We start from the raw sequence: 22,810 nt of genomic DNA on the forward strand, positions 1-22,810 counted from the left end.
CACGACCCCAGGCCCAGGCACGACCCCAGCCCCAGGCACGACCCCAGGCCCAGGCACGACCCCAGGCCCAGGCACGACCCCAGGCCCAGGCACGACCCCAGCCCCACGCACGACCCCAGGCCCAGGCACGACCCCAGCCCCCACCGGCTGATGCGACGCCCACAGGGGACGAGCTGTTCCAGCACCACCCCCGCCCCCGCGTGCAGAATCCTGAGCAACAGAAACAGCACTTTAAGAAACGAAATCGTGGACGCACTTGAACACGGCCGTAGTGACTGGAATGGTGCCCAGAGCCATTTTAACCTGGAACAGACTGGGGACCAAGTCTCAAGCTCCAGGCCTGTGGGGTCAAGCAGCTCATTCCGTGGAGGGAGGAAAGTCGCAGGGGACCTGGAGGCCCTGGAGATGGGGGCTCCTCGGCAGGCCGACTGCAGCCTGGAGAAGGCCACTGCCAGGCCTTTAGTTTCCAGAGACGCTGCAGTTCAACATTTTCAGGGGAAAGTTTACCGTTTCCAAATGTCATCAAAATTAAAAGAAAACACCTCCACCATATGGACATAACGAGACCTGCCTGAGGGCCACCACATCCAGCCGCAGCCCACCAGCTTACAACGCCCTGCGGCTGCCCCAAGATGGAAGCGTGCTGGGGAAATACGAATATTCAGCCACGGGAAGGGCAGTTCGCCAGCACGACTTCTGGGAAAATAATTTAGCTGTTTCACTTGCTTTGACTGAAGCCTATTAAAACAATTAAAAGAAAGAAAAAACCCTACTGAAATCAAAGTGCCAACTGTAGCATGGTTTCTAGTAGCAAACTTGAGACAACCAAAATGGAAAGCAATAGAGGAATGATATTACTGTTCAATCGTGTGGAATATTAAGGAGCTATTTTAAAAGGATAATACAGGATCGCTAAACAGCCTAGAAAAATGTTGTTGGTTGAAAGATCAGAATTCAAAATGGAAAATGGGACAGAGTTATGTCAGGTAGTTGAATTATTTTTTAGTTTATCAGTTAATCCCATTAATTAATTTTAATTAATTCAATTTGCTGCTTTATTAATTATAATTAATTTAAATTATAATAATTTAATTTTATAAGGTAGTCACTAATTATTTATAATTAATTTAATTCTAATGATAATAATTTAACCTTAATTACATTATTAAAATTAAAATTAATTAATTTTTATCTAATCAAATTTAACATATGTGTAACACTATAAATAAATATATTTTTGCTTAAAAAATCAGGGGAATATTATTACAAGTAAAAATACACCAAGATGCAAAAGCAGACATGGCTCTTGAGAAGCCATTTGGTATGTCCACTTCAGTGCTAAGTGCTTCCACCTGGTGGCCAATTCAAATAAAAATAGGGGCCAGCACAGATATGAGATGCCCCGCCTTCAAGAGGCTTGCATCTGTGGAAGAAAAAACACACCAAGTATGCAAATGCAATAACCGAAAGGCCAATGTGAAGGACATGAAATAAGGCAGTGGGATAAAGAAGTGTGGCATGGGAGACAGGCGGGCTTCTTGGTTAGATATGACAGGAACAGCCTCTTAGAAAAGTGATGTAAAGTAAAAATAAAGGCCCTAGCCCTCCAGGCAAGACGGAATAGACTCTTTGTGGCAATAAGATAGCAAATTATGGGCTGGGCGTGGTGGCTCATGCCTGTAATCCAGCACTTTGGGAGGCTGAGGCCCTCGTTCCATGTCCTTCTATGTTAAATCATCCCCCAAATGGTGTGAAGTCCCCAGAATGGCTGGCCCCGCCATTTCTCTATTTCGTTTTCTCTAACCTCCTGCCCTCTCTCTTCCACCTCCAGTATATGGCACGGCACAGTGGAGGGGCTCAAAAATGATTTAATAAATGAATGGAGAAAGCACATAGGCAGGACATCCTAGTACCAATGATGAATGAGTGTTTATGGCAGATGTGACCCAGGTCCTCACGGGCACATGAAAAATACTAATGAACGGCAGCACTCACTATTCACTGTATGAACGTGGCTTCAAGCAGTAGAGATGTTAAAGCATCCTGTAATGGAGTATAACTGTTCTCTCTCTCTCTCCCTTTTTTTTTTTTTTTTTTTTTTAATGAGGCGGAGTTTTGCTCTTGTTGCCCAGGCTGGAGTGCAGTGGTGTGATCTCAGCTCACTGCAACCTCTGCCTCCTGGGTTCAAGGAATTCTGCCTCAGCCTCCCAAGTAGCCAGGATTACAGGTGTGCACTACCACATCCAGCTAATTTTGTATTTCTTGGTAGAGATGTGGTTTCCCCGTGTTGGTCAGGCTGGTCTCGAACTCCTGGCCTCAGGTGATCCACCTGCCTCCGCCTCCCAAAGTGCTCGGATTATAGGCATGAGCCATCATACCCGGCCAAATTGTTCTCTCAATGAGCCCTTGCAACAATTCTTGAGGGTCAATAGGAAACCCTGTTTTCTGGAGGAGGAAACAGACACAGAGAGATGAAGTCGCACCCCCAGTTGCATTGAGAGTTGATGGCAGAGCCAGTGGTCACACCTGCCTGTTTCCCAGGTGGAGTCTGTCTTCTCTTGAGGCTGCTGCTGACCCTCAATGGAACACAGGCACATAGTGCCTCAGCAACCAGCCGCTCAGAACTCCTCCTGGGCCTTTCTCAGAGCCTGGGACCTGGAACTCTGTGCTATGAAATGCCTATCAAAGTCCTGGCTCTGGGAAGGGACCCCAAGTTCTTGTAATTCTGTCTGTGGATCATAGCAGGTCCTCTGATGGCTAGACACAGGGATCATAGGCTCTTGGCTTGCAATGCGGAAGATTCATGTTGCACCACTGGCTCTTACTGAATTCTATTACAATGAATAACTATACAAAACTAATCTCCACATGTGCCATAAAAATACCTTGAGGTCGTTGACTACCATGTGACTCTTTATCTGTGATAAAAATTTAAGCAGGAAAAGTTCTTAGTATTTGTTAAACAAAGCTCTGTATCCTTCAAAAAATGTCTGCAGTCTTCTCTCTGAAAATACTAGCCAATGTTTACTGAGTACTGTGAGGAGATGGGAGAGTCCCACACGTGCACATGTGTTGTTTCTTACTCACAGGTCATTTATGATTACCCCTACTTACGTATGGGGAAACCAAGACACAAACAGAGGAGTTCATTGCTAAAAGCACACAGCTAAAAGGTGGTAGGGCTCTGCCACCTGCTGTGTAAAATGAGAGACTTCAGGCTGGCCGGGGTCCCCTTCCACGTGGGCAGCTGGGCAGCTCAGAGTGAAACGGGCGGCTCCCTGCAGCCATTGTCACATGGTTGATGTGTTTGTGGTCTTCCTTCACTTCATCTAGACTTCTCAATTTTATTTACATTTTACTGTTTCCTGGTGTTTTTTCCTACTGTCAGCTAACTCAAGCTTTATAAAATAAAGAAGAGTGAAAACACGCATACACCAATATATGTACTTAAATGTTTCTGGGATGAATACTTTTTAAATAAACATTAAACACAGATATTTCTATCTCCATTGTCTGAGCAATGAAGTTGCGAATGTTTTCCTCATGACTCTTCATGGGGGTTTGCCCTTACATGCTGTGCACACAGGACTTGGCCCTGTGAAGTGGACGCAGTGAACACAGACGCAGGATGGTGACGTTTTCACGGTAGGACATCCATCCTCTGTGGCACGTGTGGAGTGAACTAGCTTACACATGACACGGAGTCCACATCCTTCCAGCCCTGCCTTTGAGATGCCTGTCCTGGCTGAGAGGAACCACAGTCAGTCACTGGGGCAGTAGTGCTCTCTTTTGGCCACCCCTCTCCTCCCTTAGTATAATTTATGGAGACCTAAGACTTCGCTCACCTCAACTGAATTGCCTGCCTTTAGTTTAGCCCCACGATTAGTCAACTCTAGTAGGAGAAGAGATGGAGACTGACTCCTGCCTTCCTTCCCGCCTGGTTTCTAAGGAGGAGGACAGTGTGTGCACTACCTGTGGGTGTGTGGGTCAGAAAACGCTTAGCAGCAACTGGTCTACCGAAAAATGGCCTGCTTCCCCAAAGCTTGGACAACGCCCAGTTCTCTAGGTTGTCGTGCCTTAGAGTGTTTTCTTCCTCCTTTTGTAACTAAGCAAAACAGTCTTAAGCATAACCACAAAGCTGTCAAAAAAAAAAAAAACATAAAAAACAAATCACAGAAGATATTTGAAAGTGTGCTCTAATGAGTTATTTACTTAGATTGAAAACAATCCTTTGGTGAGATTTTTACCAGAACATGAAGGGCAAATAAAACTTCAAAGTGGATTGCTAAGAAAATGACTGGCTTTGGCCTTCACAGAGACGAGGAGGAAGGCTGCGTGGTTTTAGTTGTCTGTTTGTGGTTTTGAGCACTCAATGTGTGAACCATAGCAATAGCACCTGTGCCAGAGTCAGCACCTGGCACAAACTTCTCCTCAATGCGCCAATCAGTCTTAACTCGGGGACTCTCTTATCAGCTGAAATACAACACTATTGCCTTTCGATGTTCACAGAGATCTTAGGTACGGGTGTCTTGCAGAGGTGGTTAGCTAAGGATGATGGCTTTCTGCCCATTTCTCACATTCCTCGCTCATTTTTCTGATGCGTGGATGAAATGGCTGCCAAGAACCTAGAGATGACCATCACATGATCACGGTGACTCGTGCTCATGGGACATCAGGAATGGTTTCCCAACGTACTGATGGGATTTACTATCATGTCAAGGAAAGACCTTTTCCTAAAGTAGGTGGGAGCTGCTGCTCTCATTTAGAGTCACTTTGTACATTACAATTTTAAAAGAAATTGCATATATGCCTCCAAGGTTATACAGCCAAGACTAATAGCCAAGATTATTTTAGTTTCTTTTCCTTCAGCACTCTGCGCCTTTAGAGTAGAGTTCTGTGTGCTCCAGGAAAGGGTCAGGCATGGGAAATTATTAAGGTCAATAGCAAAAGCCCCACAGTTCAACAGGCCCTTCCAGGTCGGCATCACTTGGGATTGTTGCTGCTAAATAATGAGTGCAGAGGCCTCCTGGGCCAGCCTCCCCCAGGGTGGGATGAAATGAGGATGCCTGGACCACAAGCTCCTCCCACTTCCCCCTTGGTTTTGACTCAACCTGAATCAGGCATCAGCTGCAAAGGCCTGAAGGTGACTCTTGAGAACTGCTTCCTCGGCACACTCACGGGCAGAAAGGCTTGGAATGTGGGAGCTAAGTTCATTCAGCAGATATGCGAGCCTTGCTCCGGTGTCCAAGGACCTGGGAACACCTCAGTAAACACAACAGGCAGAAGTATTGCTCTTCCTATCAAAACACAACCCACGTTTGTGAAATGATGGAAATATTCTGCATTTCCATCATTTCCAGTAGTTTTCACATTCAATCCTAGGTAATAACTCTCTAAACTCAGTATCTCTCGGAAAAGATTAAGGAGGGCTGCGTTTGGAAGGGCTTCAGGAATTATATCATCTTGATAGCGTAAGGAAAGGGCTAAGTATAGAAGACCTTTTTATGTTATATTGTATCCATGCTGTATCCTATACATACTTGTGTGTGTGTGTGTGTGTGTGTATGTGTGTATTTGATGGTAACAGAACCGCTGCCATCGTTACGAATAATCTCAAAAGCAATTAGCTAGGGGAATAATGATAAAGATGAAGTTTGCTTAAAAAAACAGTAGGCTTAGCCAAAATCATTCTAGAACTCACTTTTATTTATGTGTAAAACCTAAATTTGGACATTTGTCTTCGTGCTTTTCTATTACGTCTTTATATATGTAGCTGAAATGTATGAGTAAAGAGATCATCTAAATGAATTTTTATTCTAGAGTTTTATAGGCAGATTTATTCTTAAAACCATCAAGGCTGGGACATCCCATTCAAACTCATAGATTGTCTATTCTACGAAACCCTCAGTGTTCTCCAGAGTGCACGCTGCTGCTCCTAGTCATGGACGTGGCTGCCTTCAACTCCTTCCTCTTCTTCCTCTGCCACTGAGGATGGAAACCCCAGTACCTGAAGGCAGTGAGTTATGCTCAGACATGCCTCCAAGAAAATTCCTATAAAGAGCATAATAAAGTATGCAGAAATCAGCAGAGCACTGAGTCCCTTTTGCACTTGCCTATCTCCTTTCTAGTAAAGGAGTCCTCATTGCTTTCAGTCTCTGGGCCTTTGAGTTATGTTGATTTTCATGGACGCTTAAGATATTGAAACAGTGGGTAGCACTAAATCTGTTTTATGTGTGTTTGCTCAAGAAGGATGGAATTGTAGAAAAGAAAGGACTTTTGAAAAAGAGCAAGTTAATCACGAACAAAAAAAATCGGCATAAATTATCTTGTCTAACAGGTGAAATATAAAGAAAGGCCTTTCCATAAATAAGCAAAGATCATGCTAGGGAATGTGGCCAGGAAGCCTGTTTGCCTTGAGTGTCGTCTGTAACCTACAGGGTGGGCTGATCTTGGGGAAAGGGATGCGTATTTCAGTAGCCACAAAATCACTCCTTTTTCCTTCGACCTACTGTGCGTTCTCAGGATCTGAGCACATTTCATTCCACCCCTTTTCCTCTTTGCTTTAGGAATAGATGGAGAAAATCAAAGAGCTGTGCACAGCAGAATACAACTGCTTTGAGGACCTGCATAGCCCTGTGGTCTTGGGCAAGTCACTGAGCCTCAGTGTCATGATGGGATGAGTGGATCCAATCTCATTAATGTAAACCTCAAATGAGAACATGGTCAGTCACTCATAGGGGAAGCAGAAACAAAGATGAATGCTAAGATTATATCTTGGTTCATTTTCTATTGCTATAACTGAATACCTGAGACTGGATAATTTATAAAGAAAATAAATTTATTCCTTACAGTTCTTGAGGCTGGGAATTCCCAGGGCATGGCACTGGCATCTGCTCAGCTTCTGGTGAGTGTGCCATGATGTGATGGGTGGCATCGCATGGTGACACAGATTGGGAGTTGGCTCAGGCCTCTCTTCCTCTCCTTACAAAGCCACTGGTCTCATCAGGGGCCCCACCCCAATGACCTGATGACTAGGTCTCTGCTCCTAGTTACATCCCAAAGGCCCCACATCCAATTAACATAGAAATTTAGGGGGTTAAGCTTCCAACACACGAAATGTGGGGAACACATTCAAACCACAAAAATATATAAAGGCAACTTATATTCAATAAGGCAATACAAAAAAGTAAAATTCTGAAGACAACAGTTATTTCCCAATGCCTTCTGAGTCACTCTTTGTGGTTAAGATAAACCCCGTGGTATCCAGGCTTTGGTGCAATTTCATTTCCTCATTAGCTATTTTTTACAAACACTGCTAGGCTTCCCGATGCTCACACAGGGCTGGACAAACAGACGATCAGAGAAACACCATACAGTGAGCCTGGGAAATGCTGAATGTCTATGTGTGCAACAAGGCATGCGAGCAAAAACAAAACTGAGATGGGAAGGGATTGCAGGAGGGGAGGAAGGGGCTGTATCTGCCACGTATCTACACAGCCGACATTTTAATTTTTTTTAGACAGCATCTTGCTCTGTTGCCCAGCCTGGAGTGCAGTGGAGCAATCATAGCTCACTGCAGCCTCGACCTCCTGGGCCCAAGTGATCCTCTCACTTCAGCCTCCCAAGTATCTGGGGCCACGGGTGCATGCCACCACACCTGGCTAATTCATTTATTTTATTTTTTGTAGAGACGAGGTCTCATTGTGTTGCCCGGGCTGGTCTTGAGCTCCTGGGCTCAAGCGATCCTCTTGCATAGACCCCGTGAAGTGTGCGATTACAGACATGAAGCAATGATCCCAGCCTCTATGTTTTAGTAATGAGTACAGATCCATGGATCACCCATGCAATAAAAAAATCAAAGGCTTCCCCGAGTGAGAGTGCAGGTGCACGCCGTCACCATGTGGCGCCATGTTGCCGATGTCTGCGTCACCTACCGAACACTTCGTTGTCCTCTGAGGTTGTCCGTGAAAGTTCACCCAGGTTTCTCTTTTTTTCAGATTCTCCTCTGTTAGTTTCACTATTCTGGAAATAGAAAACACAACAAACCCTTTTCTTAAGATAAATTGTTTTATCAACAAAATAATTGTAATGCATTGTCTCTTTATAAATTTTTTATCAGATAATCAGTTTCACATCTGTTTTCAAGATAGAATATAGAGCCTTGGTTCAGAGGAGGGTTTTCTGCGCAGGATTCTGAATTCTGGGTTGTTTTCTCTGCCTAAGCACCTAAGCACTTTCTGGACCCAGTTGGTATAGTTTTATACAAAAAAATTGGAATATCAGCCTAGGTAAAATAAATTAGCTACATGCCATCCCATTTATTCCAAGGGTGAGCCCACATAGTTACTGCTTTAGATTCTAAGTGACACTGTGCGGCAGAACTGACACCAGGCCTTACTCCTCCAATGACACCTTTGGCTAACTGGAACCAGTCAGGACCACTTTGATGGGAGAATGAGTCCTTTTAGGGACAGAAAACGAAGCTGATGTCTGGAGGCACTTTTGTATTCCAGGGGAGGAAGCGGCCTGTTGTGGTGTTATGGGGTGGGCCAGGCCCCCGGCCACTCCTCTGGGAATCTTCGGCTTCAGAGTTTCTCCTCTGGGCCTCCCTTTGCCTGTCGTTTGGGGCCCGAATGGCAGTGTGAGCTTGTTTTTCGAGTTTAAAGTTTTCAGTACATAGTTTGATCACCAGTGCAGAGAGAAGACATGGTTCAGCTTCCTGATATATTTGTAATCAATTTTACTTAACTATTTTGAAATGTCACACTTGCACATTGAATGATTCAAATGCTCTAGAAAGTGCACAGTGGCTGCGTGCTGAAACCCCGGGGTCTCCTGGATGCCCCCCCCGCCCCCTTCTGGGAGGCAGCTGGCATTTCCAGCTTCTTCCAGACTTTGCACAATCATCTGGGCACCTTCAGACAATGACACATGGGTATTCTTTTCCCTCCTTTCTGTCTTCACATAAATGGCATCACACTGTGGATGATATGCTCCTTCTTGCTTTTGCCAGGGAAAGAGGGATCCTGGAGGAGACGTCATGTCGGCACACACAGACTGCTTGCACAGCCCGCTAGCATTTCAGTTACTGTTCACACCTCACCAGGCTCCACAACCACCATCCAGCTTGTTCACATTTGTGTTTTTCAACCCTAACCGTGTTGCACTAATTTCCTGTTCACTTCTCAGAATGCACACGGCCAAGGAGTATTTCTGGAAGAGGAATGAGTCACACTGGAGCTTTCACTGAGCGGGCGTCAGTGCTGTGGGCAGCCGCGCTGGCCCTGGTGCCACCCACCAGCAGCACCGGGAGGCTGCTTCTCTCGGGTGCCGCTCCCTGCAGCACCCCACCCTGGTCTCTGCACTTAAGTTTGTACCAATTTTCCACCCAATCTCTCATTTCCTGGGGGCCTTTAACCCAGGACCATAATATGTACAGAGTCTCAATTTTACATTCTTTTCCTTCTGGAGAGAGGGGCAGGCACAGCCATTAAGACCACCCTGAAGTCTGATTCAGACCTAGTGTGACTCACTTATGTACTGCAGGCTGTTTGTTCCTGGAGAGAAGTCCAGCCCTCTGAGCTCACACCAGCCAGGGCCCTACACTCCGCCTCCTGGTCACTAAGAGCCCTATCTGGAAACCCTCCATCCCGTGTGTGTGTGTGTGTGTGTGTGTGTGTGTGTGTTTGTGTGTATCCATTCCCATCCCTGGGCAGACAGGAGGGGATGGGTGGGTAAGGTCCCCACCAACCAATGTTTACGGCATTGTTTCTACAATTCAATGCTGTCTGGTGTGATTAACAGATAAAAAACACATGGGTTATTGGACTCACAAAATTGAGGAGGGAAGAATTTGCCTTCACGTTGTGAAATAAAATTGATAAGAGGACACTGGTTTGGACTGAGCTCCTGCACCGGGCCCAGCAGACGCCCCCGTATGAAGTATGGTACCAAGCCCAGATGAAGATCTTTATTTGACCTTCTGAGCAATCAGGAGAGATAACAGCCCAACTTCCAAGCAGGCCAGGTTTAGCCCAGATGACGAGGAAGTCCCGTCTGCTTTAACCTTTATGGGGAAGTCATCTTGGAACCACCACACATCCGCCTGCATTTTGTTCTCTGTGTCTGCTTTCCTCAGTCTGTTTATAAACCAACCTCCTCTGCTCGGCTCATTGGAGCACTCATTCTGTTTTGTAGAAAGAGGTGTTGCCTGATTCTAGAATGACAAATAGCAGCCAATTAAAGTGTTTACATTTGTTGTAACTTTGTGTACACCTGCCAGGCTTCTGTTGCTGGTTGGCCGCTGTAGAAACCAAGCTGCTGCTTTCCAGATTGCGAGTCACAGAGTCCCACGAAACAGTTACTAATAAGCAATGAAATGAAGAGAATGTTCCAACTCACTAGTAATCAAAGAAATACAGAGCGAAACAAAAATGAGATTTCTTTTTAACACAAGTAGAAAAAAATCTGATGTCTGGCATTGCTAGAGATGTGGTGGGAGGGAAACTTTCCTGGGACTGGAATAAACACTCTCAGCCTCTTTGGGAGGACAAAGAGCAGCAGCCGCCACCACGGAGCTGAGCCTTGGGGGCCTCACCTTGGGGACTCTGACCTCACCTCGGGGCCTCTGACCTCACCCCCATGGCTTCCAGGCTCCCAGCAGCCTCTGACTTCTGCGGATTTTCCTGTGTCTCTATTACAGAAACTCCCAGAACAGTCTATTGTTTTATTCCCCTCCCTGTGATGCGGTGAATACTGTGAGAACAAGAACTGTGCCTTACACACCTTCCCATCCCTCAGGCCTAGCACGGTGCCTGGCGCCCAGAGACAGCTTTTTAAACATAGTTAAAATGGATTGTTTCTGTTTCAGCAGAGGGAGCCAAAGATAGCTGGCTATGTACACTTTTCATATCTATCCAGTTAATTTCAGAAGACACTAAAACTTGGAAAATAAATAATTTCCCGATAGTCTTTCCTCAGCTAGGAATTCATGTCATATTTTTTTACATCCAGCTTCTATGCTAATAGATCATATTCTTCACTAATTACAAAATAATAAGTGTTATTTAAGAACTAATTAAGTATGATTCAGCTACCGTCGTTATTGATCATAGATGCATTTTCTTCAGGCTTAATGTCTCTCCAAGCGGGACACCACTAGGACCAGTAGTGTCTTCCCATTGGCTTGGGCAGCCCTTCTCACCAGAGGGTAGAACAATGCCGCATCTTAGAAATGAGGCGTTTCAGATGCAGAGTGAAAGCTGATCTTTAAATCACAGCACTTTGCTTTAAGTGCATGGAGGGGGATAACCTAGCGGCAGCCACTTCCCTGTATCCACTTCCCAGGCTGGTTTCGAGGGTGGGGGCAGCATAAGCATGAAGAGGAATTTTGTGTCCTGTGCGCCAGCTTGTGCACACATTGGTCCCACAGCTATGGTGCGTCCACTCTGTTTATCCCTCACACCAAAGTGGCCACAGGTGGACCCTGAATAGTGATGGCAGACAGGACTCCAAATCCGCATTTTTCTCCACCTTCTCAACTCTGTTCTCTGATGGTTCAACATCTCTAGGTCATACAGGGACACAGGATGCGTGCAGAAAGTACATACGGGCCTGGGAAATTTCATGACTAATTTCTACTCAAATATAAGGTTTGTTTTTGAGACCCGATATTGCTATTCCAAAAATATAAAATATTCCCCTATGATGAACACATTTCCTGTAAGCAAAAGGTCTACTCGCAAAACAAATAATGCAGATGATGTGTCAAAAGTGAGGTGATTTTCGTGATGATAAAACAAGAGCTTCCTGCAGACGGGGCTCAGACTTACGAGAGGGGATGGGTCCTGGCAGCTCAGGCCCTCCCTGCGTCATTGCCCAAAATTTTTGAGTCCAAATCTGAGTCCAAACAGAATCTGTGACTGCACGTGTCGACATGCATTTCAAGCAAGGGTGCCTCCTTCATACTATTTGTAGCAATTTTCTTTTTCATCAGCCTAAATATGTGGGAGCTGACCTATGTAAGAATCTATTTCTTATCCAACACAATTTTAGAAGGTGTGTGGGAATTTGCCGCAGAAACCCCAGGAAGGGAACACATTCCCCTATGTCGTAAGGAGCACAAACAGCTCGGGACATTACCACGTATGGTGAAAGATGACAGAGAAAAAAGTGTATTTTTTTGGAACAAAAGAAATGATAGTCTCCTGATCTATTATAAACCAGTGATTAGTCTCATTTTCTCTGTGTGTAAAAACACAAAAACTAAAAACCCTCTACCCAGCCTTGACCTCTAACCCTTAAGTGGCAAGCTTTCCCTGGGGGTCAGTGTGGCCCTGCACGGGGCTCTGGGGCAGGTGACAGGAGGGGCCCTGGGAACTCGAGAGGTCCACCCTCTCCCGCCACTGAATTGTGGAAGCGCAATTCAGTTTCCTTCATCAGAACCGAGTGGAGAAGCAAAGGATGGCATGGAGTCAAACTTCCCAAAGCCAGTCACAGCCAGGACGTCGGCGGGCGGAATCCTGGTTGGTTTTGAGGACCCTGCTCAGGTGCTTGTTCCCGCGTAGCCGGAGTGTCCAGCCAAGTGTGAGAGATCTCCAACCTGGTACAGCTATTCATGTACGTGCACACATGGCACACACGCACATGCACATTGCAGGTGAAAATACGCTTATAATTAGCCGTACATTTTTTAAAGATTGGTGGTCTGGAGGTGGCAATTTCAGGAGGAATGGCCCAGAGGGTAAGTTTCTAATCATCACAAAAAAGGCTGTGAGAGAGGAAAACACTTGCTTCGTATTGGTACAAACATTATACAGCATATTCTTAAAGTCCTGATTCAGACTAGAAGCTGCTTATCAGGAGAGGAAGGTGTTGAAACATGTTACAAAATGACTCTCACCTGCAAAACCAGTTGTAGGTTAGACTCAGAGTCATGGTCCACCACAGGCTGCTGTATTCAACACATGTAAGAATTGATTTTGAGAATTTTTCAATCCCTTAAAAAATGCTGCATTTCTCTTAAAAAATGCTGCATTAGGAGATGTCCTAAGCTTGTCCAGCCCATCTTATTTTGTTGTTGCTCTTCTGTTTTGTTTTGTTTTAGGCTTTTAGCAACCTGAAGCCATGGTTTTTAGTTTCTGTGTCTAGTGATAACCAGAACAGAAAGATGAGGAAGGGTCTTTACTGACCCAACCAGGAACAGAAACTAAGAATCCATGACTGTATTCTCTCCTTGGACACTTGAAGCCTTGAGTGGAGAATCACTGGCCTGGAAGCAGATAAAAGTCTTGTCTGGTTCTGCGTCCTCAGTACCTTGCCACTCACCCACTTGTTCCCACCCATGCTTGCACCAAACCCTGCTCAGGAGCTGAGCATACAAAGAAAATAAGGTAGGAAGCCAAATTGGGTGCTTCAAAAATAAAGCTAGAAAAGCAAGCCCAGAATGTCAGATGGCGACTGTCCAGTTAAACTTGCTGAGCCAAGTCCTGTCCATCACACTGGAGAGTGTCAATGGCGTAGGAAATGCATCGTGTTTATTTCTTCTGAGATTTCCCAGAAGAAAAATTACACAGTGATTCATATTTCTAAAATTCCTAGGATGTTTAACAAGAGAAGTTGCGACTGTCTTCCCCCTTCTGAATCTTATACTCGACTGACCTTATTTAAAAAACAAAACAAACAAAAAAACCCAGCTGAAGCTTCCTATGATGTCACAGGCGACACAGTCATATGTGGCACCTACATGCCAGCTGCTTGGCCTTTGAAGGCTCAGGATCCTGCCGGCGTACACACCCCTCCGCCTCCCCTCCCCTCCTGCCTCATAATTCTTATCTCATTTCTATGCACAAATCTGAATATGGCCTGGTGTTTCTCACAGCACCACACATATTTTGAGCCTTAGGTCATTTCAGAGGGGATGCTACTAAAAGGCAGATATTTCTTTAAGTTTTCTTTACCTTCTGCCATATTCCCTGCCGTAGACAGATCTAATCCACCCAGATATTTGCAGAAAATAGTTTGGGGGCATCAGGATCTGCAACACATGTACGTCGTATCAAAATCATTATTTGCATGACAGCCAAGACCTCGGGCTCTCTGAAGCTGATTGCCTGGGTAACAGGGAAAATAACTGAGTTTTCTGTACCTCTGTTTGCTCAGCTTTAAAATGAACATTATAATCACACTTTTCTATGTGGTCGTCGTGAAGAGCATTCAATAAGTGGAAACTGCTCTTTGCAGAAGCACACAAAACTATTGAAAATGCAGATCAGTAGCATCTTAGCTTCACACTGTTATCAGAATAAGCCCTTATTTTTTCTCAGAACCATCAAAGTCACCTCTCAGGGGCTCTGGCCCAGGACTCCTGGTGTGGCAGCAGAAACAGTGGGACGTAGTGCCGCCCGCAGCGCAGTTACTCAAAGTGAGATCTTAAGCGAGTCAAGCTCCCTCCACCTCAGTATCCCCAGGAGGACAGTGGTCCCCATCTTGCGGCATCATTATGAGGACTGCAAATGGCACATTTCTCTGGAGGAAAGCTCAGTGCTTTTAGGACGCCTGGCCTGTTCAGCCATTGTCAGCAATGGTCAACCCTCCTCGCTGGCAGCAACGTGTTCTTTCTGAATCTTTGCCCACTGCCATTGCCCTGTCTTAGATTCCTCTCCAATTAATCCACACCAGAGATTTCTAGGATTTCTAATGAAACTTTAGTTGATAATGAATACTTCTAAATACTTTTTCAGGATCCAGCGTCTGTTCAGCAAATTTCATTTCCAATCCAGAAAGTCAAAGATATCAGGTAAAGGTTAACTGGCTTATTTTTCATCTTACATATTTTTGCTCTCTTTAAATTTTTATAAGTATTTTATATGTATATATATAAAAAGACTAGATTATAAAAGGAATTTCAGCATCATCTAGTTTTACAAAGAGGGTCAACACTAGGCTTATGTTAAGAACAGTGGCACATCTGAGATTTTATCTACCCGAAAGCTAAGTTTTGTGGATGCTCATGAAGGAATGAGATTCCTGGGTCAGAGACAAAGGGCGGGTTATTATTCACAGCAGTAGCGACATTTCACCATTTTGACATGGGTTCCCTAATACCCAGTTCACATAGGAGCCATGCGAATGGGCCCAGGTGGCTGTCTGCATGCAGTGGGTTGAGTGGCAGGAGAGGAACGCCCATCTAGGAAACCTGAATCCTTTAGAACTGTCAGTAGCTACGCCAGTGCCCTGCTCCGCAGGGAGACACTATATCTCCCAAGACCTGTTATTTGCTGCAGATAGACACACTCTCTATCTTCCTAGCCTGTTCATTATGTAAACATCCTGGAAAAAATAGTCCAGAATAAGGGTGGATCCTGCCTGGCTTGCAGGACATGCAGACCCGTGGAAGGTTATCTCCCAACAACTGGTTATATAAGAGGTGACCTGCTGAAAACTAACAACTGCTCTTCAGCCAGCTCGATGGGTGTATTCTCTTGCCTTCCACCAGTTCACAGTCAAACCCAACTTCACACATTTTATTCTCAAGCTAAAAGATCACCATGATATCTGTTACTTTAGATGTACTTATCGGAAACGAAATGAGATAGACTTTCACAATTAGAAAGACTTTAGAGACCAGCCCAACCACTCTTCTCACCACTAAGGCCAGGAGTAGTGATGCTGACTTGTGCACACTCACAGGGTCCTTGGCTCAGAGATGAGACTGAAACCTTGGGCAAATGCACAGAAAGGGTTGCTTCTGATCTGAACACAGGTCTGAGGATTTTCCAGCCCCTCAGTCTGGGGGTCCTTGGAGGTAGACAGTGCCCACGTGGGGGCTTCGATTTTTCTGTTTCTCCCACTTTTAGGCTTAGCTGCTTCTGGAAAGGGCCATGAGACTTGTGCTGATGGTGGGGTCAGAAGACGATGGGTTCAGGGAGCCCGGGTCTCCCCAAGGGGGTTCAGTGAGCCCCGGTCTCAAGGGAAATGGATAGATTTCTAAGTTAACTTCTCCGAGGGAGTCAGAGACTTCAGGGTTGAGGTCATATGTATCACACTTTTGTAGGATTCTTTTTCTTTGGTCAAGACAACAGGACTATAAGCCTGTGATATGGAAAGGCCATAAGAATTTGGCAGCAAGCTACAAGGAGAACTGGGCTTCAGTGTCTGGCCCCCATCCAGGCCTGGGAGGAGGAGATGCTCGGGGAACATGGCGAGAGTGGTGGGGTCAAAGGAAAACAAATGAGGGCCACTGTGGGAAGGAAAGGGAAGCCAGGCACAGCTGGGGCGGAACCAAAGTCCATGATTTCATGGGAAATCGATTCCCAGACACAGCCTGCATTCCTCAACCTCAGTTCAGTGCAGAACGCCCTTATAATTGCATAACTGTTGGAGTACCATTGGCACCACTGGCAGTGCCTGCCTAGGTGGTCTCTGTCTGATATGCAGTGCAAATGAACAGCCAGTAAGAAACATTCATGTAAAGATCACAGCAACTAAATAGAAAATTACAGACAAAAGTTTTAATTTACCTGTAATCAGTTTACTAGATCGTGTTTAGATTATCCGCATGTTCTAGGCAATACTATCTTGGATTTAAAAAAACTGTGGGTGTTTAAAGAGGATACTGCAGGAAAAACAAACCTCTAAATAAATAAAAGCCTATCTGATAGAGCTTCTGAGATCTCAGTCCCTCCTCTCCAAGATTCAGAATGGAGGAGAAAGGGCTTCTGTCACGGCAGGTGGAATCACTGAAGTATCTACTCTCTTGTCCTTTTTGTCTGGAAGCTTCTCCCAGGGATGGAATCACTTTCTGGAGATGCAGTTTCTGCATCAAATAGGGTGCATTTATTAATTACCTTTGAGCAAAATGAGTGAATTTTTGCACAAACCATTAAACTATGTTTTTGTTATAGCTAACATTAAAATGGAATTGATAAGAGAAAACACTCTTACTCCTCTTAAAAGGATAATGAAATGTGTAATACATGTAGCCATCCATCAAAACGCCCGTCACACACATTGCTGGCCTAGAGAACGCCTGACACATCCAGACGGCAGCGAGAAGGTGGGTCCTCTGTCCCCTCCAGGAGCAGCGGGCTGAGGGTGGAGTGGCGCTGCAGCTCCCAGGGTGGGGGAGAGGATGGGGTTGAGGGTGCAGCCATCTGATTTTGATATGCAAGCCCCTCTTTGACTATAGCAGAGAGAAGAAAACTGCTGAAACATGATGATGTTTTGCTTAGGGACAAAATGGTTTCTGTTGAAGACCCGCGTGAACTCATCTTGAATGCCCACATGGAAGAGCTGTGTTTACTGTCCTCAGAACAGGTGCTTTTCAATGCACAGGAGCCAGTCAGCCATAAAAATGTGCACACCGCACTAACGGGGACTTCCATATAAAACAATATTAAAATCCAATGGAAGAGATTAGGCTAAGAGTGGAAATGAAACTAGGCATTATACTATTAGGCTGCAAATTGTGGGGTGAACATTACTATTAGGCCCTTGCTGGTCTCAGGGGACTGTTGGCCTCTGGAGGCAACGGGCATAAATATCATACCTTAATGCATATGGAGGGATTCAATTAAATTTATCATGAACCTTCGCAATCTCAAACTTTGATTCGAATAAATCAAAGAGCACTGTGAGTGTGAGTTACGGAATGGCAGTGACGGTTTATGTTATTCAGCTGACAGCCTGTGATTCAGAATCCACTGCCTGCCTCTCAGTGTGATGCATGAAAGAGGGCTGCTGGGTTTGGACACTTGTCCCACGGAGAAGTGAGCCCGTTTCCCTTTCCTGGAATTGGACTGGCCCTGGTGGTCCTGCTAACACAGTGGGGTGGGTTTGGCACCGTGCTGGCACTTGGCCTGACCTTGATGAGGACCAGCCACTTCCACCGTGGCCTCTTGAGTCAACAGGTGGGCCGTTTGATTGCCCCGCAGGGGAGTCCACCTGGGGAGGCTCTGAGGCCACATGGAGAGGGGAGCCCAGTAGGGCAGTTTTCCAGCAGCTCCCCCTGGCCCAGCTGCACCTGGAGAGGGCTTGGGCCATGCCGAGGCCTCAGCTGCCCTCTGAGAGCATCGAGGCGGCACCATCGCTGCTGAGTCCTGCCTGAATTCCAGCTCACAAAATCCTGAGACCTAATGAAGCTGCTGCTGCTTCAGTGCTGAGGTTTGGAATCATTTGTTCTGTAGCAATGCAAAGCAGGAACGACTGTGCCAGCGGCTGTTTCATGTCCTTCCACCCTTCCTGACCTTCCACAGAGCAGTTATTAAATATATTGGTGACCACTCAAGTTAAAAACGTGTTTAATGATTCTTGAGAAAAGGGCCACTCACATAAACTTTTGAGTATGAGGTTAAACACACACCTGATTCCAGCAAGTAGGCACGAAAACCACCAGGAGAAGCTCAAGCTCCCAGACCACAGGTCCCAGTGCTGAGAGCATTCTGGAGCCAGGCGCCGAGGCACCAATCCCACCCCCACCCTTAATAGCTTTGCGATCGAGGGCAAGTGGCTTAGTGTCTCTGTGCCTCTGTTTCCTTGTTTGTACAAGAGTGAGAATAATAGTACCTCTTATTGTTATCAGGAAGATGAAGAGAGTTAATATTTATAAAGTGCCTGGCACAGAATTAGTGCCGTGTGTTTGGTATAAAATTAAAATAAAACAGGCCAGGTGTGGTGGCTCATACCTGTAATCCCAGCACTTTGGGAGGTTGAGGCGGGAGGATCACCCGAGGTCAGGAGTTCAAGACCAGCCTGGCCAACATGGTGAAACCCTGTCACTACTAAAAATACAAAAAATTAGCTGGGCGTGGTGGTGGGCACCTGTAATCCCGGCTACTCGGGAGGCTGAGGCAGGAGAATTGCTTGAACCTGGGAGGCGGAGCTTGCAGTGAGCACTGCAGGCTGCACTCCAGCCAGGGCAACAAGAGTGAGACTCCGTCGCAAAAAAAAAAAAAAAAAAAAAAAAAAAAATTAAAACAATTCTTTTCTTGATCCTTCTTCTGAAAATACTTTCCCCTGCAAACTAGTGTCCAAGGCTGGCAGCTACACTAGGTGACTCCCAGGCCCTCACCGCATTCTAAACCATTTCCCAAAAATGTCTGGGTAGATGACAAGGCAAATAACTCTAGACACCTATTAAAGAAAAGACACAGCATAGCCCTGTGGTGGGGCAGGGTCCTTGCTTGGACTGGGTTTTCCTGAGGGATTTAAGTCCGTGACTCCTCGATGCTGGGCCGGCCTGGGGCGGTGGCCTCAGAAGGGCCTGCAGAGCTGTCCTGCACCCATGAGATTCTTGCTTCCTGGTCTACACTCTCACAGGTGACTCTCAGCACAGTTAGGACTCGGAACTACTCATTAGGGTAATCCCAGAAAAACATGTCACAAAACTAACAATTTTCTTTGGAAAATAAGGCACATTATAGAATCTAAACTTAACCAGGATCACCAAGGGAGGATTGCTATTTTAATTCGGGGAGAGTGCAGGTCTTATATTTGCCAATTTCTAGACTGAGGTCAAGAGACAGGTAATGGAACCATCCCTGTGGAGGGATTATCCCCGGGCCATCCTCCCGAGAGCTGCACCCCCCTGCCCCGGCCTCTCCAGGGAGGGCTGACTGCAGACCCACGTGCCGCCATGGGCCTCCTTATCTCCCAGCCCCAGCAGCTGAAGGACAGTCACCTGCTCTAACAGTGGAAGATGCATTTTCATGGCTAATCCCAAACCAACCCTCAAACCCTCTCATCTGTCTTGTGATGTGTCTCAACGTCTTACATGTTCAGGAGATGCACTCATGCTGTGTGAGTCACTTTCCAGGTCATAAAGCAACACAGCCACATGGCAAACGGCATCTTCCGAGGGGCTGAAAGCTGCTTTTTGTCTACCTTCCTACCTCCACTTTCAACCGCCACGTTCCCTGCCTGTCATTCTACCACCCGCCCTCCCAGGTTTCTTGCTGTCTGATTAGCCAATTCCCAGGAATGAAGGAAGTTTTTAATATTCTGAAGCTGCTCTTCAGCCCTTCCCATAAGTCCTCCTGTGACAACTTCTGGAGAAAGGAGTAGAAAGAAGGTTCATGTCAAAAACTGCTCATCAGCTCCGACTCCAGCAGAAGATCCCATAAAGTTGTTTACTGCTCTCACTATCTTTGCGTTCAGCCAGAATCAGGAAATTCGAAGCCGTCTTCCCATGAGGATATGGCTGGAGCCTGGAGAACTCATTTCTCTGGAAGTTGTCACATGAGGACTTGAGCTGTGGACTGAAGAGCAACTCCAGAGTTGGAGAGAGCAGATCTGCAGAGTGGGGGCACGTTCCTGACACGTGAGTTCCGTCCCGTGCCCTGTGCTGGGGCTCTGCTCCTCTCTCCTGTCTTGGGTGGCAGGGGCTGCCCCTGGGGTCGGGTGGGCTCCACCAATGAGGATGCCCCAATCCTGTGCTCTGGTCCCTGCCTGTGACCCAGTGGAGCTGGGAGCCCCAGGCGGGCGCAGCACTGGGACACCAGGAGCCTGGCTGTGCCCTGGGCACTCCCGCCCAGCACCCTCCCAAGACTGTGGCTCCATGAGCCCAGGGATGAGTCAGGCGCTCAGCCATCACTGAGCCCAGCAGGAGAGGAGACTTGAAAGCAGGAGTGTCCCACAGGAGGGACAACTCCCCAGCCCTGACAAACGACCAACCCTGTGAGTCCCCAGCCTCAAGGCTGCAGAGTTGGCAAAAAGAAGGAGACGGTTCCAAGGTGCTCAGAGTGGCTGGTAAAGGGTCTTCCGGACCAGGGCAGCAGGCCGAGGACTATTTCTCTGAGAAGACGACATCACCCCAGAGCAGCCCCTGGTACACTAAGGTTGGAGGGACGCTGAGCTCTTAACCCTGATGGGCAGATGGAAATGCCCAGGGAGGCAGTGGCACCTGGCGGGCACTGGGCAGTACCACCCATGGCCACGGCCACTGTGGGGGAGCAGGGCTTAGGGCAAAGCTCAAACATGTAGGTTTGGAGATAAATGGAACAAGTCAGTTTCTCACCAGGACATACAATGTTTAGGGAGAATTATGGAATCTCTCAAAGGTAAATTCTCTCACTTTGCATTTCCTTACTGGGTAATGAGATTGAGCATATTTTCATGTGCTAATTGGCTATCTGTATCTCTTCAGAGGTAAGCAGGAAGAAGAATAATAAATATTATAATAGCACACACACAGTTTATTTGCTTGCTGATATTTCAGTTCTGCAATATTATTCTTATTCCTATAAATAATAAATATTATTCCTATTCCTTCATTTAGGAATATTAAAAACTTCCTTGATTTCTTTATCTCTCAAAGGTAAATTCTCTCTCTCGCTTTCTCTAGTTCTCTTTTTAAGAAGCAAATATTCCTTCCACACTCAGAATAAATTCAGGTTCTGTGTGGGTTGGTTGTATACACAATTTAGTTTAAATTCTATGTCACTGTTCTTCAGTTAAATCTCAGAATAGGGGAGGAGAAGCACCTTATAGCAACCGGTACTGCAACTCCCTCCGGGATTGAACGGTTCTTCACCAACTAGAGTGCAAGAAGCGAGAATCAAGTCTACTAGTATTTTATGTGGATGGAAAAAAACGCATGTTTTTTAAACCTAAATCTGGTGATAAACTGTATTTGAAATCCTTTAAGAACTGAAGTATCAGCCCAGGAATAAACTGTGTGTGTGCTGTCATAAAAGTAGTTCTTATAACCTTGCAAACTTATTGGTCAGCATTTTTTGTTTCTTTAAAAAAAAATCATAGTTTTATTCTTGCTCTAGACTGGATTTCCATAAGTAATAAAAGATGCTAGTAAAACACGGAAAGCTTTTAGGAGCAGAGGACAGAATATGAAGGAAAATGAAAATAAGAATTGCACAAACAGGCTCATTTCAAAGGCATCCCCTTTCTCTGCAGAATCAGAACAGGATGCGGACGGTAAGGCTTGAGGGCAGCCCGGAGGCTGTCCCAGCCACACTGGGCTCCTCACCTGGGGCCCTGCTGGTATCTGGGGTGGATGATTCTTTGTTGTGAGGCAGAGGCTGCCCTGTGTGGCGGGGTGTTTGGCCTCCACCCACTAGATGCTGGTAGCATCCCCTGCGTTGACAACCAGACCGTCTGCAGGCATTGGCAGATGTCCCGTAGGGGCAAATCACACCTCATTAACGGCCCTTGGTCTAGACACAGGAGTACTAGAGAGGAAGTGAAAGCTGCCAATCCATTTCCTAGTATATTTGGTGGCATCACAGTTTTCATAAACACACTTTTTATATTTTATTTATTATTTATTTTTTTTTATGATGAAGTCTCACTCTCTCACCCAGGCTGGAGTGCAGTGGTGCAATCTCAGCTCACTGCAACCTCTGCCTCCTGGGTTCGAGCAATTCTCCTGCCTCAGCCTCCCGAGTAGCTGGATTACAGGTGCTCGCCCCACGCCCAGCTAATTGTTGTATTTTTAGTAGAGACAGGGTTTCACCATGTTGGCCAGGCTGGTCTCGAACTCCTGACCTCAAGTGATTCACCCGCCTCAACCTCCCAAAGTGCTGGGACTACAGGCGTGAGTCACTGCCCCCAGCCAAGACACTTTTTTTTAATCAAAACTCTACTTTTAACAAACTGTAGAAATGATCCCTGAAAGTATTGTCTTAAAACTCAACTTTTAAAACAATAATTTGAAAGAAGGGACAACACTCAGGAGTAGAGACTGACTGGAGGTGGGAAGTTACCTCAGTCCTTAAAACAAGTGCCTCCTGGGCGGCAGCTCTTAGAGATGACACGGAAGCATGAACAATGGAAGAAACCACAGATCAGAGAGACT

General features: G+C 46.1%; 1 protein-coding gene across 4 annotated transcripts in view; it reads right to left on the reverse strand.

The window, feature by feature from the left end:
• MBP (myelin basic protein) overlaps window positions 1-22,810 on the reverse strand; it is a 129,063-nt gene that overhangs the window by 81,956 nt on the left and 24,297 nt on the right. For all 4 annotated transcript variants that reach the window (XM_014342324.3, XM_034944091.2, XM_014342323.3 and 1 more), the window contains exon 2: window positions 7,935-8,022. In XM_014342324.3, the coding sequence (XP_014197810.1) occupies window positions 7,935-8,022 (88 nt within the window). The remainder of the gene's footprint in view (window positions 1-7,934; window positions 8,023-22,810) is intronic.

This window comes from Pan paniscus, chromosome 17 (assembly GCF_029289425.2).
Source record: "Pan paniscus chromosome 17, NHGRI_mPanPan1-v2.0_pri, whole genome shotgun sequence".
NCBI classification, from domain to species: domain Eukaryota; kingdom Metazoa; phylum Chordata; class Mammalia; order Primates; family Hominidae; genus Pan; species Pan paniscus.